This window comes from Cygnus atratus, chromosome 3 (assembly GCF_013377495.2).
Source record: "Cygnus atratus isolate AKBS03 ecotype Queensland, Australia chromosome 3, CAtr_DNAZoo_HiC_assembly, whole genome shotgun sequence".
Taxonomy (NCBI): Eukaryota; Metazoa; Chordata; class Aves; order Anseriformes; family Anatidae; genus Cygnus; species Cygnus atratus.
In genome coordinates this window covers 87,212,731-87,235,564 of record NC_066364.1, presented here as the reverse complement: position 1 = coordinate 87,235,564, position 22,834 = coordinate 87,212,731, and the positions used below count along the sequence as shown (strand labels likewise).

The 22,834-nt window shown below is 37.3% G+C and overlaps 1 protein-coding gene across 7 annotated transcripts in view; it reads right to left on the bottom strand.

Moving 5' to 3' along the window:
- Positions 1 to 22,834, bottom strand: part of LTBP1 (latent transforming growth factor beta binding protein 1) — a 202,107-nt gene that overhangs the window by 142,129 nt on the left and 37,144 nt on the right. For all 7 annotated transcript variants that reach the window (XM_035557280.2, XM_035557270.2, XM_035557235.2 and 4 more), the window contains exon 4: positions 8,523 to 8,698. In XM_035557280.2, coding sequence (XP_035413173.1) covers positions 8,523 to 8,698 — 176 coding nt within the window. The remainder of the gene's footprint in view (positions 1 to 8,522; positions 8,699 to 22,834) is intronic.

The window sequence follows — 22,834 nt, the reverse complement described above, 5'->3', positions numbered from 1 at the left end:
AATGTAATGCTAAAAAGCTTAAATTTTAGCCTTGAGTCATGCCTCTGATCAGTCCTAGGCCTTTTGTACAAGAGATGAGAGAAGTTAATCTCATAGAGGTAAGCAACCTAACCAGCACACTGAACAGGAACGTGCCCAACCCATTAAACAGGATATGCTAAGGACAAAAGACTGTATCTGGCTGAAATCCTTTTAGGGCTTAGACACTTTTCTTTGAGGAACTGGAGGACCTTCATTACAGCTGTGGTTCCAAACACCACCATGACTACACCAAAACATTCCTTAAGAACTTTAATACAGTGGAATAGTTTTAACAAGGCGTAGATGACTGCCCTGCTAAGGACAGGCAGGCAGATGAATGCTTCCAGCTGCAGGCCTAGGTGGAAATTAAGAGACCAGCACTCAGAAGGCCTGTCTTCTTCAGCATGAAGCATTTCTGAAACAGAACTTCAAGTTCCTCAAGAGCTTCAGGCTTCGAAGTTCACAACTGTGCTTCACATTTGGGACTGGAGACATCAACAGTAAGCAACCCAGCATGAGATCGAGGCATGGAAGTCTTGTTTAACTCCCATTCAAGATATCAACATGTTTAGGTATCTGGGCCCAATGGGTATTCACTTCAGGGATATGGGAACATTCACTTGAGGGATATAGGAACAAAAGCCCCCAAACTACATTAAGGAGCAGATAATCATCTTAATGTCTAGGACAGAAAGCCATTCTGCACAACTTTCATCTCAGCTTTAATGAAGCAGCAACAACCTTATTGTCCACCTCAATCTTCCCCGATGGAGGCTACTGCAGGGAATACTGCAGGAGCTGCACACTCAGACAGTGAATTCAGCATCTTCCACTGCAAACTTACAGCTATACATTACAGTTCAGGTGGGCACAGATAAGCACACATCATCATTGTTGACACTTCAGAATTTCAGAAATAAAACAACTGACTACCTTATCAAGAGAACTCTTTAAAGAAGTCTCAACCACCCGATCTCCTTCAGAAGAAATTATGCATTTCACCTAAGGATATTATCTAGGCTCTTTCTACAATCAAGACAGCAGACTTTACGCTGTCCTATAATAGAATTACAAGTCTTCAGTTGAAAAACATTAAATAAATTCTTGAGATAGACACGTAATTTTCCCTTCCCAGGGTATGCGATTCATTTACATAAGAAACCAAATGTTAGGTGTAACACTCTGAAAGTGTTTACCATTTCCAGGAAGAATAGAAAATAAAAAATAAATGAATATTGCCTCACTAAGTATATTCATTTAACATCCAATTTCCTGAAGGGAAGCAACAGAAAAGCACTAAGGAAGTCAACAAACTGTAAACACTGATAAAAGGACATAACGTCATGGAATTAAGTTATAAATGAACACAACCCTCTCTGCATGCTGAATCAACATTAAAAGTCATCTCTCAGCACTGCATGAAGCCAAGATCTTTCTTCTTTAAATTTTCAGAAGAGGCAAAAATATGTTCACAGAAATAAGGATGTCGCTGATTCAGAAATCTCACTGGATACGAAAGGGCCTTCTTACAGTACTTTCTTGTCTAGGTTTGTTCATTCTTTCTGGCGTGGGCGACAGCACTGACATCAGACAAGAACACTTTCACATCTCCTATGAGTAAAACCAGACTTAGCTACTTGCAACAGTCAGAACTAATTCTTCGTATCCAAGTGGTATCACAACAACGCTGGTGTTAGCCTGGCTAAGGGACTTTTAATGTTTGTGTGGGTTCAACCTGTCTATATTACCCAGCTAAGTTACAATTTTGAAACATGTCATAGAGGTTTTCCCCTACAGAATTTTCTGGAAAGTCTCTTCTGTCTTTCTTCTTGAGAAATCTTTGGATTTGGAGCCAATTCTCTTTCATCACAGCAGTTGAGAAGCATTTGTCTCAGTCTGTGTTTTTCCCCAGCTATAACACATTTTGAACTGATTTTAATTCCGTTTGCCAGATCACCAATCTGCTTTTCCAACATTTTTCCCCACACTGCTGTTTATCAGTCTTGGCCTCCATATTTTAAAGCCTAGATAGATGACCATCCATTTTTGGGGGGTGAATTTAACATTTAAATTAATTCCTGTAAAAGCACCAGCAGCCCTTGCCTGTCACGCAGACATTCAATTATTGGTGAGCTCAGAGCCATAAAATCTTTTCTGAGTCCAAACAGAAAAATACAGTACTTTTTTTTTTTTTTTTTGGGGGGGGGGGGGGGGGGGTGGTTTGCTGATTTACTGGCCTCCTCAATTATGCACCCTGTATGGACACACACAAAAGAGTATTGTTAAAATGCCTGCTGCTCTAGTACATTTAAAGAAGTAGTTTACATTTATACAGTTATTCTATTTCCAAGGATTTCAAAGAACTCCATAGTTCTTTATAATTGCTAAATAAACTATGTTATTGGTTAAACTTTTTTTCCCCCAGATTTTGTCACCTTACTTTATGAAGCAAAAGCAAAGTAAATGTGCTGCTGGAGTCTACAGAGGTAACTGCATTAGTGTCAACCCAGCTAAAGCACTTAATTTATATTTGGAGTTCAGCCTCTTGTTTCCAAGTCCCACTGGAATCAAATACAAACTTTAAAAGGCTGTTATGAATTGCTATGCCTTCGAATAGCAGTATGGCTAATGCTCTTAAATGGGAGAGAGGAAAACTATGCTTTACTGAGATTGCTTGGCTTTTATCATAAAAAGCTACACTGTTGTTTGACCCTGATGCTGACTGCACCAAAATTTTGCTTAAACATTTTAAAATGTCCCTGAAAAATCCCCCCCAGCCTCTTGAAGGGGAGCAGATGCTCTGCACACATATGAAAATGCTTTTCATGTGAGGAAAAAAAACCCTGACATTTAAACAGCACCCCATTCCCCTATTTGTATTCCCATCCCCCTATTTGTATTTGATTATGTACAACCTCAGGAGCAACACACGCAAATGTCAGTTCCCATGAGTAACCGGAGTGAATTTAATTCCGCATTCCCTTCAAATAGGCTGTGTTGTGATTCTTCAGTTACTGAAATATTTCTCTTCTGTCTGTTAGTCTTCTGTTTATTCTCTTTTTACCCACCTCATGCTCCTGGCTATACCTTATTTAATCACAGCATAGCCATAACATTCCTCCCTTACCTTCCACTTTCTCAAAACCTCCATTTAGGGAAAGTTACCAGAGTTCAACCCTAATATACACACATATGTGTAGGCAGAAGTTTCAGAAAATGCAGTGCTCTAGTTAAAACAAGCCACTGAGAGAATTTTGTAGTTTATGTAGAGCTGTTCCACAAACAAATACCAAGAAGGATGGAAAGAAAATCTGATCCTCTAAAGAACTGATGGTGCTTCTCCCCTAAAGTAACATATACCGAACCATGGTAGAACATCTGATCACACAGAGGCATTTACATGGAACGTGTCATATCTCTGAACCCACTTCTTTAACAGAAAAACACATGACTTTACACATGATACATGACTTTAATATCATAGAATCATAGAAAGGCTTGGGTTGGAAGGGACCTTAAAGACAATCTATCTCTAACCCCACTCCCATTGGCAGGGTTGTCACTCACAAGATCAGGTTGCCCAGGGCCTCGTCCAACCTGGTCTTGAACACCTCCAGGGATGGGGCATCCACAGCTTCTCTGGGCAACGTGATTGTTTCTGCTTCATCTTTACACAAAAATCTAGGTGCTGCCCACAGAATCACAGGCAGACTGTTAAAATTCTGGTATCCATACATGCAGACTTACCAACTTCAAGCCAGAACACTCACAATTAAGTCAAAGTAAGAAGTATAATTCTGTACTCTCTAAACATTATGTAACCCATGCTACTTAAATTCCAGACTTAATTTTATCTAAAATCATTCTTTATTTTTTCTTGCACAGACAAGTCTCCTTACCGTATAAGGAGTTTTAGTGAAGACCAAGAAAAACTTCATCTGGCTAAAAAGAAAAATCTTCAATCATATTTAATTGTGTAAACTTAACATCCAGTTTCAATTGCAAAATTCACAGGCATTTCCTATCATCTTCCTGAATAAACAGGCCAGATAAGAATAATTTTCCTTCTTAAATATATATTTATCCTTGGAATAACTTTGTTATATAAACATGTTTTATTTACTTCACAGAACGCAGTTCTGGCTGTGGGTAAGGTATGCCTTACACTTCCTCTCAAATTTTGTTTTTAGTGTCATTTCTGATCACCTCAGGTGCTAACTAATATATTTTCACAACATGCCTGTAATGTAGGGATCATCATGGTGGCATCATCATTTTACACGTGTGGAACTGGAGCCCTGTGCGGGCTTGCAAAAGTGTTCAATACATGAAAGCAACACTAACTCCAGCAACACCAGGCAAGTGATTTCAAACTTAGAAATTCCACTTCTTCCAGAAGAAAGGGCAAGATGTACAATGCCTCTACAAAACTATCTTGAGCTGGAAAACGAAGTATATTGTCCACATCCCTCTTGAACCGTGAAGCCCAAGACATTTTAGAGTATTCTGTTGCAACATAGAGCTGCATTATAGCTGTCCTTGATCTCCCATACTCCTAACCTGGCCTTGGAGACGAGACACATTGACAGAATTTCTCAGGAGTGGTTGACAGTGGCTTTGCAATCACATCATATAGCTCTTTCAAAATCCTTTGAGGAATAACCATGGCTTGTATGGGATTCAGCAGTCTTCAGAGCAGGAATATGTATATGCACCAGCCTTACCCAGAAAACATGAACTAATTTTGGCAGAAGGAAAATATATATATAGGTGGCTTAACACTACTCTGACAGTCTCAGTTTTTTTTTTTTTTTTTGGATACTCTAAGAAAAGCAGAAGCTCCTCAGTTACAATCCTTTATAAACATCCAAATTTACACCTAAGTTGAAAATCTCCCCCATACAGGCTCACTGTATTTTTCAAAATGCATTAAAAAAGACAATCAAATTTGGCTTTGTCACTATTCATATTCCCAACGTAGAAAAAACGTGTATTGTCTATTTGGAATGAATGGTTCAAAACAGATTTCTTCCCTAAGTAGTAATAGACAGTGTTTTTGGAATTCTCAACAGCCTTCCTCAACTAATTCTACCTCACCCTGTATTAAAATAAGTTTTAAAAAAGGATTTCAAATGAAGAATAACTCAACAGTAAGTGAAAACCTAACATTGTATTCCCAAGATACTTAACTTACTTTTATTCATACTCTTAAATAATAAGAACTTGACAATAATAAAATATTCAAATTTAAGAGAAAAATATATAACATAACTTTCCTGGGAAAAATATTTTAAAATTATTTAACACCAGAAGTGGACAGAGTGAAGCTGTGAGTGGCCTACTGTCTTACTAGTCTAATAAACAGTTCTCACAACTGTGTTGAGGAGAAATTCAGAAATTGCACGTTTCGTTTAGAATTTGCTTATAATCATATATTTATACACTTTAGACTGTTAGAAACAACAATTTCTTTAACTGATTTTTTTTTAACTACATTTATAAAGCCAGGGAGACCAGCACTAATATTTATAGGATCTATGCTCAGCTCAAGCTGACTGGTGGTTATTATTTAACAGTGCCTTTAAAAGCGTCTGAAGTAGATGTACCTGATTTACTAAAAGTATCATCTTCCTGTTGGTTTACAGACTACTAGGTTGCAAATAGAATTTACATCTAAAGTTTCTGTGCTGATGTCATTGCTACTGTTGGAATCATAGATGACTTTTACTCCTAAGGTTTCAAATGTTCAGGCAAATTATAGGTCATAACCGTATTTGAGATCTAAATACAAAGTGTTTTAAAATTATAATATATTTATGGCTGTTTTATCATATTTGACTTATTGAAACTCTGATGGCTTACTGAATTTTCAAGCTCCATTGATATGATACATCATTTTACAGTAGAATTCAGTTTAAATGACAAAAAAGAACAGACCATTCTGCTGTCTTTTTTAAGTCTACTATATTGCGCATCAGAAATATGAAACTGTTGAAATACACCAAAGTAAACGTTCCAGGACAAACCCCAACAAATTTGAATTGAAAAATACCTAAACATGACTACTTTTTAATGCTTTCTTTGTAGTATCTCCAAATGGTGGTCTGGCAACACTGTCACAGGTAATTCAAACATGACTGCCAGTCTGTGAATCAGAAAATGCCCAGAAGCACCTGGCTCACATTTGGCAGTTTTGCTCCCAAAGCACCATTAGCCTACACCTCATCCCCCTCCACCAGAACACACCAATCTCTAAAGGCATTTCAGGACTAACACTTGTTCCAGTTTCAAGTCTATCCATTTCAGGTCACACGATTAAAATCACCTGCAGAGGTTCAGAAAAATCAACATCAACTGAAGCTACGGATAGAAAAAATAGATATGTTCTATGGAGTGCACCTTGAGCAGATGTCACTGTGTTAACATTTCAAAATAAAATGCTTAGAAATGGTGAAAAATAACTGAATCACTTGTTTTGCACCCTATTTAATTTATAGATATCAATTAAAGACTTGGTGACATCACTCAAGAGTGATTATCTGGCTATTTCATCTCTTCCCTGAAAAAAAAAAGGAAATACAGGTTTAAATTCTATCAACAAAGATCAAACTGCTCTCTGTACTAGCAGATATTTAAGCCATTTTGTCAGAAGTTGCAGTCACCAACTCCCAACTTACAAATGTAGAAGTGAGAAGCAAATCTGGTTAAGTCACCTTTTTGAGACTGCTCAAAAGCCCATTATCAGAAATTTCACCACCACAACAATAGCCTTAGACTTAATCCTGCATTTTATCTCCAAAGCAACATTTAAGTTGTGACTGATCTTATCAGGCCACAAAATCTGTTTAATTACCTATCCCTTCAGTGTTTAAGAATCATAGCCTTTTCAATAAAGGTAGAATATTTTATTAACCCACCACTCACAGAGGGGTTTATTAGGATTTTATAACAAATACTCTGTCTTCGGCTCCTGGCTGTCCTTCTCCCAGTCATGTCCCTCTGAGTACTGAAATTAACAGAGGAGGTCCAATAAGTTAGAAGCTCCTGACTGGCTCCTCCATCATATAGCTGCACATAGTTATTTCCTTGTTTTATCATAGAAGATAAGTCTCACGCAACTCATTTGCTATTTAGAGGCAGTTTGGTACTTGCAAGTAACACTGACTATATCTAAGATAAATTGACTCAGTCAAACAGCCTGAAAGGACAAGGACAAAAGCAAGACTTTTTTTTTTTTGACCAGAGTCCAACCAGCAGCAGTCACTCCAAGTACTTGGAAAACTATGCAGCCTGGAATTTATATGCTCACTGGCTAGCAAGAGTCAGAATAGGACACAATCCAATACTAGTGGCTACTAATATCTTATTTGGAAAATTACAGCTGGCTGGAAGAAAAGCAATGGCACCTTCTTGACAAAAGGAACTATTGGTTGATGTTGACAATACAATTAAACATCTCTCTGAAGGTTCTGAGAAAAGGATGTCAGGCTTTGCAAGCATGATACGTCACTGCTCTGAAAAGGTTAATCTAAAGGCCCAAGGCTGCCCACTGTTCTTCCCATTATGGCCAAGATTCTTCTTGGGTACATGGGTACATCGATGCATTTACTGTTTCAGAAAAGCAAGCAGAGGGTTACATTTAAATATAAATGGACAGACCATAAAGATGTGCAATACGGAGATGCAAACTTACAAAAGGAAACTTTATTTATGAATTTAAAAGAAAACCCTCTTCCCTAAATCCTCAGTGGAGCATGAGGATTCTGTGCTGTAGCAGAAGTCTGTCAGGAGATTGTGAGTACCTTAGCTCTCCATCTTAATCAGTCCATTATTTTAGTACAGCAACTTTTCTCCAAATCAAGCCAGCAGACGCTCTGTAATACCTAACCCATAATTCATCAAGCTCTTCATCTTTAAGCCAAAACTTGTCCTCAAGCTCCCCGTACAATGGAGCATGAGCCAAGGCCACAAGCTGGGCACCTTCACAATCTTTTTTTTAATAAATATGAAGCAGAAATGCTAGTGCAGCCTCCATACTGTGCACAAGTTCATAAACACGTAATAAATTAAATATAGAGAAAAATAGTCGCCAGTAAGACCACAGTCCTGGACTCCAGCTTTCCTAGAAGGGTATCCATCATATTGAAGTAAGGGAAGCTGTCACCTTAAGTGGAATACACTCTCAACTATGCCTACTTCAACAAGTGTTCACAAAGCGTCTTTTATCTGAAGGAAAAGCTATCATCTAGAAATAGCTTTATGACAGTCCAGCAGTGAATCAGGTTGCTTTTTTTTTTTTTCCCCATACAGGAAATCTGTTTTGCATCTCAACGGGATACAGAACGTAAGCGTATTTGCTAATCTGAAAATTATATTGTTTAATTATTTAGACTTTTTTTTTGAAGCGTTACTGCAATTCAGATCAGATGAACAGAAGTTTTCAAGATCTTAAAAAAAAAAAAAAAAGAAGCTTACAGTACGCTTTCTGCAGTTGTACTCACATTGAAAAGGTGATGCAAGTTGATCCTGGCCCAGTCTCAGTGGTAATGAGCCCTCAGTGGATTGCTCTCCTGAAATCACTTTTTTTACTGGATAATATTTGGGTTTGATCACATATTCCTGTGTTTGGCCATGATGAAGATTCATCATCAACGTCTGAGATGAAAGGGGTATCATCCTGTTTTAGGAAAAAAACAGAAGAGACAGAATGATGTAAGAATTAATAAATTAGACTTTAAAAAAACTGGTAAAAAAATAAAGACATTCATCTGTACTCCAAGTTCTCAAAAGATGATTTGGGAAGTTTACTAGTTTCAGATTAAGCATGTGATTTTCCATGCATTTAGCATTTTCATTGTTGTGTCAGCTCAACAAACACGTAACCCGATACAGACTACAGGGATTATGATAACTCTTTTCTGATAAGAAGTACCAGCTCAGAAAACAGGGAGGAATGGGAAAAAGCCCTCCTCAAAATCATGAGTTGGAGCTCAGCTTTGTTAGACACATAGCTTTCCGTACTGGTCAGAAAAGCAGCAGTGCATTTAAACCCGTTTCCTACAAATTTTTTCAAATTATTTTACACTAAATACAGAAAGTAAAATCTATGCCCAGATGACTTTCCCTCTGTTCCCAGAAACCTTGTTCCGTTCCCCACCATACCCCGCTAGCCATAAGAACACTGCTACTCCTCCCCTTCTTCAGTCTTTTCCCCATCTCCTCAGAAGGTCCATCCCTGTTTCCCAGCTCCACTTTACTTCCCCCATCCACTTTCTCCTTGCCTGCACTATTGAACATCTGACAGATGTCCCACAACCACATGACTTCCCTTTACAGCAAAACTCTTTCCCCTTCGTGTCAAACAAGATTATTCCTTCAAGCTCACTGATTCATTGACATTACCAGTTCCTTATTTTTGTTGTTAGCTTCTCACTGCACAAGACCTTGCCAACTTTCAGTAGAAATTCCCCCCTCCTATTCCCCAAAACCGATGTTATTTACCCATACACTACTAGAAGTAGGAACCATTTCTTTTCTAACCTAAAAGCTGTCTTTCCCACCCTCCACAGTACCACCCAACGATGAACAAGCAAGGGAGCAAATCACATAGTTGTTAGTCACAGACAATGAAACCGCAAGCTATTTTGGGGCACTGGGTTGCATGGTGCCACTGCCGAGCAAGTAGTCATAACAGGTCTTCAATTAACAAATTGAGTGAGAGCAAGTCATCAAGAAGTTGTAGCTAGTGTAGATCACACTGCAGAGATACGCATTCCTCAAGATAATATTATCAATCACTAACCTAGTAGCAGTGGCTATTTAGGATTACACTGTCCTTTGCTGAACTGAAGGCACAAGGAGTTGGATGCTGTGATCCCTCATGCTCTTCTCAACTGAGGGTCTGTAGTATGTTTGGTCAGCAGAAGTGGAAACATGGGAAAATTACGGCTTTTTAACAGATCCCTCAAAAAAGTCAGAGCTCTGTAGAGCAAATAGCTGTCCTCAGAATAAGGCATGGGCCCTAAATCATAGAAGATGCTGGGCAGCACTTCCCCACAGTGATGAGACTAAAGAAGTTTCAGCTGAGCAAGAAGACAGATGACTACAGTATTGTTTTCCTACATCTGGAGCCGGAGCCAGACCCTATCTCCAAAGCAAAGCCTGATTCCTTAGTTATGTTATTTGAGGATGCTTAGTAACTGCTGTAGCCAGTGGATTTGTGGTTAGAACAGACAATAGGGTTTTGTCCTACACAGACTCTTATTAAGTTGGATCAGTTTTAGAAAAGTGCATTTGTTAGTACAGAAATTCTATGACACTCACATGCAACAGAAACATAAAATCCTCAGACTATCTCCAAACCAAATTTTTTTAATACAGTACTTACACAGTCTCATTATATTCAGTGAAAGTCCGTTCCCAAATTAAGACAGAATACTTTCAGTGTTGTCTTTAGGCTTCCTACATACCAGATCAAAGAGAGGCATCAGCAATGTTGGAGGTCAGGCTCAGAACTCAAAACAAGCTGACACTCTCAGCAAGAATACCTCAGCTGGAGAGAAAGCTGAAGACACCACCTTCAATACTGTTTACCTAATGACTTGAATTTCCTTGAAGAGTCACTACAATCCTTCCTGCACAACCTGGTGTCTCTACAGATCTAGTTTGAGGCCTGTGTATAAGAACATCTAGTTCTGTACCCAGACATTAGAGGGCTTACGCTGAATCTTTCCGATGGGATGTGTAAGCACCACTTGACAGCAGAAGTCAAGATAGTACAGAAGTCCACATTACAGCAACCTGTTAAAAGTTACTTATATGTGTTTTATGTTGTATGATGTTCCTTGCTTGACTGTACACAGACACTGCCATTTGAATGCCTGCTTGTCTTCTGTTAAGGCTATAACATGAAAAATATCACCTTTTATCACATATACAGCCACACTGTAGCCCAATCCTATCAACCTACAGAGTCCATCGTGACACTTGAAACAAAGAGCCCATGCACCGTACCAAAGGAATGCCACAGATCTCAGAGGCTGAGATCTACTGTCAGAATCTAAAAATGTTGCCTCGTCCTTCCTTCCTAGGTATTGCAATTTTCTTCCTTGATTTAGCTTATATTAATTATTAGCTAATTAATACTGAGGCAGTAGAAGAGTATGCCTTGCTCTGCAAAGAGTGGTTTACTTAGAAGTACTTAAGAAAGCTGTAATCCCTGCTCCAGAAATTCTTGTTCTTTAAAGGAAATGCCTTTGCCTCATGTGTGAGTTGGTACTGTTAGTTTCAGCAAGGAGTAAATCCCCTACTCATATATTAAGGTGCATGCTTACAACAGTTTGCAGCATAAAACTGAAAAGCAGAAGATGATGCCAAGTTTTCATTTCACTTCAGTTAAGAGTTGTCTAGACCCTTGAACATTTTCTCTCAGTTTTGACCTTCTTGGTGTATAACTACCAAGGATCTTCGGGTATGCATAAAAGTACTCCACATGTTTAAAAACAACTCAGTCTTGGGCATCCACTACTAGTGTGGATGCAAGCTAACTGGCAGCATGTTTTCGCCAGTCATCTGACCATCTCAACTAGTTTTGCTCAAGTGCAATTCCAGTAGAAGATTGATGGGGTCAAACATCAAAGCATTTATGAGATCCCTCTGTTCTGACTGCTCTTTTGATATTCAAATTCTTCTCAACATGACCTAGTTCCTAAAGATGTTAAGTTTATAATGAAAAGAACATTGCATAGCTAACTGTGATGCTGCATCTTCCCCTAGAATCAAGGACACTATTTTTCAACTACATCATGAGAGCCATATGAGACCAAGCACATAGCTCTGGTATCAACGGCTTGGGTACAGATGCTAGTGGAGAAACCAGTTTTCTTCTTCTTAGAGCAGCACAGAGGGGATCCTTCAGTGTTGCAGAACTTCTAAGTAAGACACTGTGATTTCTGGTGGGCTCAGGAACACAGTGAGAGCACGTTTTTCCTTGTATCGATCCCTGTGAAAGAAGCCTTCAGAACTATCCCTTCTAATTGACTTCAGAAGACAGAGGAGAGATTTGCTGGTTCAGAGAGAAGGCACGTAATGTTAACACTGAAAAAGATTAATACAAATATAAGATGCCACAAGGAAACATTTCAGGCCTAGTTTGGTAACAAATATCACCCCACCACCTATTACAGAAAAGATCTTAGCAGCTCTACTACAACCCTCTGAAGAAGCATTTGGTGCCATGACCATTGGTGCCAGCTTGCCAAATAACTCTCCTCCCAGCCTCAAGTACAAACGCTTCTTTCCCTTTCCCAAAGGGTAGCCTCTGCCAAGTTCTGGAGCTCTGCCTGAGCGCCTCACAGGGGTCCTGTCTTTGTGTGGGGGCCCAGGCGCTGTATCCATGCTCACATCTGCTGCACCAGGAACCCCTGGTCCAAAGCAAAATCCAAGCCTGCTGCTATGCTCATTGAGTAGCAATGCCAGGCACTAGCTGTGCCATTGTTTGAATACCCCAAATTAAAGAAAAAGTAGCACGATAGAAGGATTTCTTTACAACTCCTCCAGGTTCAAGGCCACCAGGAATAGGTGGTTCTACGTTACTACAACCAACAAGAAGATATTCAAAGTAGGTCACAGACACTCCCCACTAGACTTTTATAATTTAAAACAGAGAAATGAAAGGCATACTCATCGACTTAGAGATACTACACTTAACGTTAAGTGAGAAATAGCTCTCATCTATTAACAACACCACCACAAGCAAATGAATTTTAATACTTCCCAGCTTTACCATGTTGCTTACTGCACACTTGAATACTACACAACTAATTTGAGCCCCTGTTCGTTGCAATACAAAATATTGAAGTAGTACTAACGTTCCCTGTGTCACACAGATTAAAAAGATGCAATGGTTAGCTCCAATCTTTACATTTTGCACAAAACAGCCAAAACTAAACAAGATTTTTGTATTACATAGGCTTGTGTCACTAAATTATCTGGTAGTTTGTAATTTGATGGTCCAAACTGACTTTAACTTCAATAAACTTAACAAAAACTTTCCATAGCTGAAGTATACAAAAGGCAGATAAATGTCTAATCACATTTTCAACAAACAAAATTACAGACACTAATAACAGCATTGCAAAAGGAGAACAAACTTTTGCAACTAGCCATCATGCAAAGAGAAAGCTCTCTGGTTGATACAAGCAGACCTGGAATGCTATGTATCAGAGTAACTCTGGCAAGCAGAAATGAGACCAGCAACGTTTGGCATGAAAAGTACTGTCTAGACTAAATAAGACAAGCCTGTCTCAGGCTGCTTTCTTCATTTTATTTACTGTAAGTCTGATGCTCCTTTCCTGGCTCCTAGCTAGCAATACTTAAAAAAAAAAAAAATCTGAATTGCTAGCATACTGTTTTTATACAAACCTAGAAATTCCTTCTTTACCTCTTCTCAAATTCAGAATGAACAGCCAAATGGAGAAGAAAACCTAGCATTTTCTAAAATTATGAGATAATAAAGAAAATATGCAGGACAGTTTAAAAGGCATGAAAATAAAACAAAATCCCCCCTGCCCCGTAAATTATTAAAATTCAGTTGCTAGTTCAGCCTGACCTTTGCCAGCTGTTTCCTCCTTAGGTTTCTTGTCTGATTTTTTTTTCCTTTTTTAAAGATGCAAGAAAAAGTTTAACTTCCCAGTTGATGATGAACATATGGGATTTCTTCAAAGCCCTTTACATTATCATACCCAACATTAATCAAGCGTGGCCTATTTCACAATGTACTACCAGTCACAAAAGATGAAAGAGAGGAAGCGTTCAAGCTTTTTCTTCTCACCATCTCAAAGATTCTGCAAAAGTTGATTTTATGTACAAAAATGTATTTTAATGCATAATCAAAATCTTGTCAATAAAATATAGGCTGAGCATTGAAAAGCTGGCACTGAAAACTACCTGTCCAAGAATAACTTGGGTTACATTTGCATTTTCGTTATAAACCTGCCTTAGCTTTATGTCTTTGTAATAAAGTTCTCCCCAGGCTAAAATTTGCAGAGATCATTGTTTGGATATGACCAACTTGTTTAACTTGTTTTCAAACAACACCTTCAAATTATGTATAGTTTCTAGTTGGTTGGATGCTCCCCCCGCCTCGACTAAATAGGCTAAGGTGTTATTTACATCACCTGCTAGATTTTACTTGAACACAACGATACTACAAATCTTACTAGAGATTAATAAAGACACTTCATCTACACCAAGAGAGGTAAGCACGGAATCACAATTATTTTAAAATTCCCACACAAACATTGTAAAACATGAATTTTCATCCATAACTACAAGCTTTGCTCAACTTAGTTAAACATAACTTCAGCAGTCAAATCCTTGTTGAAGACTCTTGCAGGGATTACCTACTCTTAAGTGTTGACTAATAAGGCTAGTCCTGTATTTGGAGACTCACCTGAATTGCTCATAGGTTAGAACCCTTTTGTTAGCATGAACTGGTGTAGTAGCCAAACGAAAGCTCTATGACCTAACTGTTTTCAAACTAAGCTAGGAAATTATGACTCCATTGATTCATCACGTCTTCTGCACACAACACGATAAACTGAAACATGTAGATTTACAAACATTCCTCCAGGTTTCTAAACAGAGGTAGTATACTGAGTTTTCCAGAATCATAAGCAATGATTTCTAAATGTCAAAAATCAGAAAAAGGTCTTAAAGCAAAAGAAACGTTGGTTGAATATTCATATACAAAATAAAAATAGATATGCATATTCACACAACACAATGGAAGCTACCATTCTTGCAAACAGGTTATGCAACAGCAGGTAACAGTTCTCACAAAAATAAAAGCAAATATTAAACTTGGAGAACAATCCTTCTGAAAAGGCATTAAATTATATAGATGTTAAATTTATCATTGGAGAAAAAAAAGTTTGTCTACTAGATCTTTTCATCAGAATGAGCATGGAAAGTTTGGTCTACCTCCTTCCCAAAGTGTCATCAAGATACAACTCCGGCAAATCTACAAAATCTTCATAGAGTATTAACTACCCTCAAAGGAAATGAATGCATAAGGTAACAGTATGTGCGAAGTTCAGAAAAATCAGTTATGATACAAAGATAAACAAGAAATAGACGTGAGTACATGGTCTCACACTAACAACTTGCAAACTTCCCTCTTCACATACCAAATGGTTAACTAGAAGCTATGAATGACTCATTATCTTATGCATACATTCACAAACATTTAACCAGTGAAACTATTCATGATTCTGTATGAATTAATTCAATATCCAAATGATTTTATACAGTTTCTCAGCCATACATATATATTCATCCTGCCAGGCATCTCTTACCAGCAAAATCCAAGAAGACAAAAAAAGGAAAAAAACACCACCTAGGTGTCTTGCTGACTTGTTCTGGTTGATTTATTTACTTACTTCCCCCAGAGCACTAAGTTTGATGATACTACATTCACATAAGATGTTTTGTGAGTGGTTTTTTTTTTTTTTTTTTTTTTGGTAATCTGGGAGGGTATCAAGCTCATTATTAATTCGGATTTTAAAAGATTTGTATTGATTTGCATTTGCACAAATATCTGCATTAAAAATTTGTCCTTCAATGCTATGTTGCAATAGTGATTCAATATGAAGTTCAGTAGTTAATGGCAAACATACTTAACCAGATTGAGAGCTTCTTTACTGCAAGTTCAATACACAATCTTCAGTTAAATGAATGTATGATATCTTTTCCCTGATACACATTTCATTTTCTATTGGAAAATTGCTTTTGTTATCATAGTGCTAGTGGCACGTTATTGAATGTTATGCTGACGTTATAGGTAATAAAAAAATTTACTCTGAGAAAGATGCATTAATTAGTGACAATTTCTAATCTACCCACCCATCAGACAGACTTAAATATTAGAAAAGTATGCTGAAATGACAATTAAAAATAGAAATGCAAACTCCCACGATGGATGTTATACAATAAAGGCAAATGAGCACAGCTGCTGCAAAGGAAAACCATGCATCGCTAATCTACTCAAATTCTTTAGCATATTAAATAAAACAGCAGACAAAGAGCTCAGTCGGTTGATATAATTTACTTGAAATTTGAAAACACTTAAAAGACTTATTTTACAAGAGGCTAGTAAGAAACACCAAATTATAAAACAGTGTTGCAAGCTTAAAATGGGCAAAAAGATGGGACAGAACAGATGCACATTTTTTTTCTTGGATATACATTATGGTATGCCCTTTTGAAGTCTGCCACCACATACATGGTTTGGTATCGCCCCACTTCAGTTAAATAAGTCATTTAGAAGTATATGAAGTTTTGTTACAGTACTTCAGAAAATCCTCAAATCTAATTTGGTCTTACATATAACATTCATTTAAGCAAGAGAAATTGATTCTGAGAATATGCTTATGGCCTTGTCTAAATTAAGCAGAAGTCTGTCATATAGGAATACAACAACTACATAAAAGTAAATACGCCAATAATGAAAAAACTTTGTCTACCCTTGAGATTCTGATAGTTTGAGTCATGATTATGAAAAAAATAATGCAATGAGCAAGTAACTATACCATCAGGATTTTGTGTAGATACAGATGTGCTATCAAAGTTTTGTCACTACAGCTTATGTTAAGGAAACTATTTCAGAAGTATGATCTCACAGGTGTAAGCACAGCTTCTCGGAAGAGGTCAGAAAAGAGAACACTTTATAGGTTTATTACCTGTTTATAAAGTAGACTTGTGTACAAATAGAAAAATGCACAAAAGACAAGGCAATTACTAGTAGTTAAACAGGAACAGAGAAGAACTCAGTCTGGGTACATGGACTGTAGATGAAATTAAGCACTGGTGATCACGAAAATCAGAACCACAATCATCAGAAACGATGAAAACTTGTCATGTGCTTTACTGACACTTACATTGACTGCAACCAACCAAGAGTCTCCAACATCAGTGTGGTGAAAGTTTCCAGTGTACAAAACTGGATGAAAAGATAAAACTCAAAACATTACTATATATAAAGGGCTGAGAGAAAATAAGAAACGACTTCAAAGGCATCTATACCAGTAAAGTTAAAACAAAGGCAATGAAGAACCCATGCAGAGGAAAGCCAGACTCTGACTGTTCGGTTACAGATAAAATTCCTCACAGAAGGTATGATAAAAATATAAAATAACCCTTAATTCCAAATAAAATGCAATAAACAAGACTAAAAAGGAATTGCATTGACATACTGCACAATTTGTGGAAAGAACTATCACAAGATACAGATCGCAATTGCTTATGAGGATGAAACAAATATAAATGGATGATGAGCACAGCTAGAATTTTATTATGAAAAGATTGCAGAAAAAACACAGAAATTCCTATGCTTAAGGAAATGAGTTTCCTAAATAATAGACAATGTAAATAACCCTTAATTTTCTCCTTGTAAGGATGTGCCAACGAATGTGCAAGTCAGAGCATTTTATCCCTCTGTAAGGCACATTGACTTCAGATGTATGCAACTACTAACAGATGTAGTAAGACACTGACTTTTCTCAAGTGTTATACACAGAAAGCGCGATGTGCTCATTATATGAGAATAAACTCTGCCTTCATGTGTTTGAACAGTGAGATGTTATTGTGCGACAACCATCTGAACCACATTTACTGAAGGCTTTCTAAATAGACAAGGAAAAAAAGAGTAAAAAATGCATAGTACTTTATGGCAGGCAAGCTTAGAAAATTTCAAGATTAAATCCAGACTCCAGCTTCAGTATGCGTATTTCTCAGCAGAAGCTCTTTTTGGCATATTATATCAGCAGCAAGAAGCTCTGACAGACTGTACTGGCTAAAGGATACACTCCCTGCAGTTCCCCAGGGACTGCTCTTACTAAATAATGCCACAGAATTTAGCAATCCTAAAGACGGAGAGGCCGACGGCGGGGAGAAGGAAGGAGGGGGAAGAGCAGAATCAAAATCTTTGTACAAGTTCTCCTCCAGAGTGGCCACCTCAAGTCAAGTGATGCAACAGCATGCTGCTAGCCACATCTGGGAAGTCTGGAAAGGAAGGAAGAAAAAAAGTATATGTCCTGATTGTGAAAAGATAAGTGATGAAAAGCTTTGGAGGTAAAAGTAACATTTATATTAGGCCAAGAACATTTTTAACATCTAAACTTTCAAAATGTACAACTACTTTCTTAGCTGAACTAGATAAACAACTCAGACCGTGTATTTTTTTTATACCACAAAATTGAGTAACAAAGATTATCTTTGTTTAAACTCATCACAAAAACGGAATGTTTCTATTTGCAGTAAGAAACAGGGAAAGGGGAGACAACAACAAGCAGTTACACTTACTGGGAAGTCTAACTCTAGGGATATGTAGCTTCCAAAAATTTGTGACATCTACAAATAGTTTGAGTACAAAAATCACACAAATATATTTTCTAAGCAATCAAGGTCGTAAACTCATGCAAGACAAGATGACAACAATTTCCAAAAGTTATTAATGAATTTTAGTTATTTCTTGACATTGTCATATAACTTTGTTTGATCGAAGTGCATGCATGTTATGCAGTATAACTGTTTTCATTATCATGGATTTTCAGATGAATAACATTTGGGGAAATTGTGCTTGATACTACATGGTATTGTGTCTTTAAAAGACAAATAAGAGGTAGCTTTAATCTTGTTTGTGTTGGTACGTGATCCCTGATACAGAAAGGTCACTTGAGCAGAGCAAAAGAACCAACTAAAGCAGTGCTATCCGACTAAAGCTACAGGAACTAATAAAGATTTATTCACTGTCACGACCTGGAAAATTCCTCTGCAGAAAGAATCTTGACAAAGAACTTTGACAACAGATTAAAAAGTATAAATAAGGCATGCTGATTTTTCTACTAGAAATACCAAACCAAATATATTTTGGTGGATTTTAATTATATCAAAATCTACCAAATATCTATTATCAGCTTATTTAATAATGAAGACCAGATATAGCTGATTTTACCTACATAGCTAATTACTTTGAGGCTTAGCAGGAGCAGCACTTAAAGACTATTTCTATTGGATTAGCATTCCAGAACCAGGAAATGCACAATATATGCCTTTTAACTTCAGATATTAAAGGAAGAAAAAAAGTTTAGTACATCAACATTAACCCAGCATGTATATAGATCTACATTTCATATGGCAAGTAAATAAAAAAATATGAAAATCTTTATTTAAATATAGACTGTCTTTTTCTCATTTACTTGCTTAATTTTATACTAGAAAAAATAGTTTGCTTGAGAACAGCGTTAAATTTGTTTCAGAAAGCAAACCTAAATAATACAAAGACAGCAATATTTCTGAGAAAGGCTCATGATTTTTAGCAAAAATTATATGGCTAAAGTTGACCATAGATTTCAACTGAACAGTGACTCACTGTTACACTGGTCATGAATCCAATAAATGTTACAATTAACAATATAATCATGCATTGTTCTTATTTCTAAAATAATTCGGTAGAATGTAAGCTTATCTTGTGCACTGAGGTCAGTGATGAAAACTTAACTGTCTCATATCTCAATTTGAATAGTGATCTCACTACCCGTGAAATGCAGTTTACACCAGAGACAGAGAAGCTCGGATAAAAAGGTTAGGACAGGTATGCATTTTTTCCTCATCTCCACTTCTGTATCTGTAAAACAATGACCTACATCACAACTCAGTACGATGTTGCAAAGTATTTAACAGTGAAAGGTTTTAAGACTGTACAGTGGTCTATACACATGTAAAGGAATATGAAACAGTTAAACTGTTTTTAATATAATCTGTTGCCCAGACGCTTGTATAAAATCCTGATTCCACTGAAGTCAACAGCAGAACTCATTTACTTCATTGCTGGCTGTGATTTCACCCCAGGACTTTGCTAGTTGTCAAACGCAACTTTGCACCTTTAGACTTAAAACCTGTAGATGCTACGTTCGGCTGCCTTTAGCCAGCCTTCAAATCCGAAGTAGAGATTCCTCTTGGTTCCTCGTTTTAGTCCCTGAAACTCACATTTGTCACCCTGGAATGCAGTGAAATGCAAACAAACTTAACACTATATCCCTCACTTCAGCCCATGATCAACACGGATAAAGTATGTGAAAATGATCTAATTCCTTATTATAAAAAGAAGCCCAACTACAGTTCAGTTCAGCTTGCAAGAAAGCAGCTATGAAGAATTTCTGACATACGGCTGAACCAACAGTGTCTGGAAGAACTTGATCTCCTATTCCAAACCACTTTGCCTACTTAAAAAAAAAATAAAAAAAATACTGTGACCAAAAGCCCAGACTGCATTCCAGAGGTCTAGGAATAGCTTGTTTTCCTATTTGCAGTAGGTAAATTTGAAGTCTGTGAGGCATTCCTCTGGTTTTTAAGGATGTCTCCGATTTCTCCTCAAAAATTCACTTTGCTTCTTTTCCTCTACATTTAAAATTTTGCTTTCCCTAGAACTACAAGTTATAAGAAATATTTTTCAGTGTGAATTTTTGCAAATCTGCAGTTGTTGTCCATGCCTTCTTTCCAATCCCATCCCAGTCCTTAATTTTGGTCCCAGGCCTTATTTCTGCATACATTCTGTGGCGCTGAAGTTTGACTTACAGGTTATGTTATACAGAGGCATAAGGCAAACCACATTTCACAGTACTTAAACTTTTTCCCCCCCCCTCTGTTGCATAAGTATTTTTTTTTTTTTAAATGTAAGCTGAATACTGTCATTCCAACAAGTCTAAACTGTAAAAAGGCAGGTTATAAGGTGTTTGAAATTACTTCCTTGGGGCTCAGTTTAGCAGTTTCTCTTCACATTCTTTTAATTTATGTGCTTCAGTATTGAAATGTCTGCTAGAGTTCTTTTTCTCTTTCCTCATTAATAACTTCAAAGAAATACATGCTTGAACTCCTAAATACATTAAACTAATTTAAATTATCTTTAAACACCCAGTGACTGCTCAGCAAACCAGAAAAAGCAGACTGTATCTGGAAAAAAAAAATACTATTTAGTTAGTGAACTACATGCACAATTAAAAATAAAATGTTAATTAAACAATACCATCCATACATATATGTATGAGTTTGTTAAAAGTTGCTACAGACCCACTGTAATCTAGAAGCGTGAAACTAAATTAAAAAATACCTAAAACTACCCAAAACATTTTTTCATGGCATACTATTTATGCTCTCGTATTTCCTGGGAAAAAAATAAAGTTAAAAAACAAGCATTTATGGAAATTGTTATGAAGCAATTCAGAAGTGCAATTCAAATTACAACCTCATCAGTTCTGAGTATCATTTTTAACTAGCATCTGGTATATCTGGATTTGTTAGTTTAACTAAAAACAAAATCTAAGCACAGAATTTCCATCTACAAGGATGAGTCCTGTTGTAGAATTTTTGGAAATTTAAAAACAAGATTTCAAACTGCTGTTGTTTTAACGTTTAAAGAAAATTATACACAACTAAAAAAACATCCTTGATACAGCTAAATTTTGGGCTTAATTATAAACCAAATCTAAACACACATTTTCAAATCAAATAATTGACACTGACAACCTACTATCAGAAACTACACAAATATTGTAAACAACTACACAAATACTGTAAACGATCTGTTTTTTTGTATTGGCTAATATATGTTGAAGCACAACCAAATCAAATGACCTTATACACATACTAGAAAATACACATCTTGCAAACAATCTGCTGAGATAATTTGTCATGGTAGAAATATAAACAAGATAAATCTGCACCACCTCAGGACCACTCTGATAAAAGCATGCATGTTGAAAACCATGAATCACATCTAATTCTGTAGCGTCAGCTGGTTTGTGAATTACACATCTTCAGCAGCCCTGAAGAACTCGTTCCACTGAACTTTTGGAAACTGGCACTCCTGCCAAATAGACCTTCCTGAGGCTGGTGCCTAGCACCACTTCCAAACAGCCTCTAGAAACTCTGCGGTCCTTTGGTTCTACAGGAAGCAACTGACAATTTACCTTAGTAAAACAAAGATTTCAGAAAGTTGTGGACACAAGGTGTTGTCAGATTCACAGTTATGTTTCCAGGTCACTTAGCCACCTTGAATCATGATGATGCAGAAGACATTCTTCCTGTTTCCAGCACTGAAACACTCCTGTAGCTGCCTGGTATTTCTCAATACTTTTAGAGTCCTTTGGCAGTGCTCACTGCTCGAAGGTATTTTTAGCAACTCCAACAACAGTGTAGGTACCTACCTTTACACACCATTTAATGATGAAAAGGAATAGCAGCGTGGAACCCCAGGGCTTAACGTACTACTTTTGAAAGAAAGGTAAAAGATGGAGCAGTCACTGCTCATCTCCAATTCTTTCAAAGCTGCTTTGTGTTTAGCTTATTTAAATGCCTCCGCCCTTTGCTGCTGACTTAGGCTCAAGCACACAAGATCATGTACCATGTAACCAGGAAAGAGTACATGGTGGACCTTCCATTTTGCACTACACGAAGAAAAGGTCTGAGTGATGCAAGACCCTGGATCTGACCCCTTCTGGCTAACTAGAGGATGCAGAAGTCCTACGATCTCTCCTTGGTACTTGCTGGTCAGGCAGCCTTCCATCTTGAGATAGGTTCCCATTCTGATGGGGAAAATTGCTGAATCATCCATAGGGATTTTCTAAATCTGTAGCCTGCCTTCCAAGGGAGATGTGTAAAGTTGGACTAGTACAGCAATCAACTTCCCTTCGGTTTCAGCCAGCAAATGTCTACCATGAAACAATGGGCAGTCTTGGCTCCTAAGGGCAACATATAC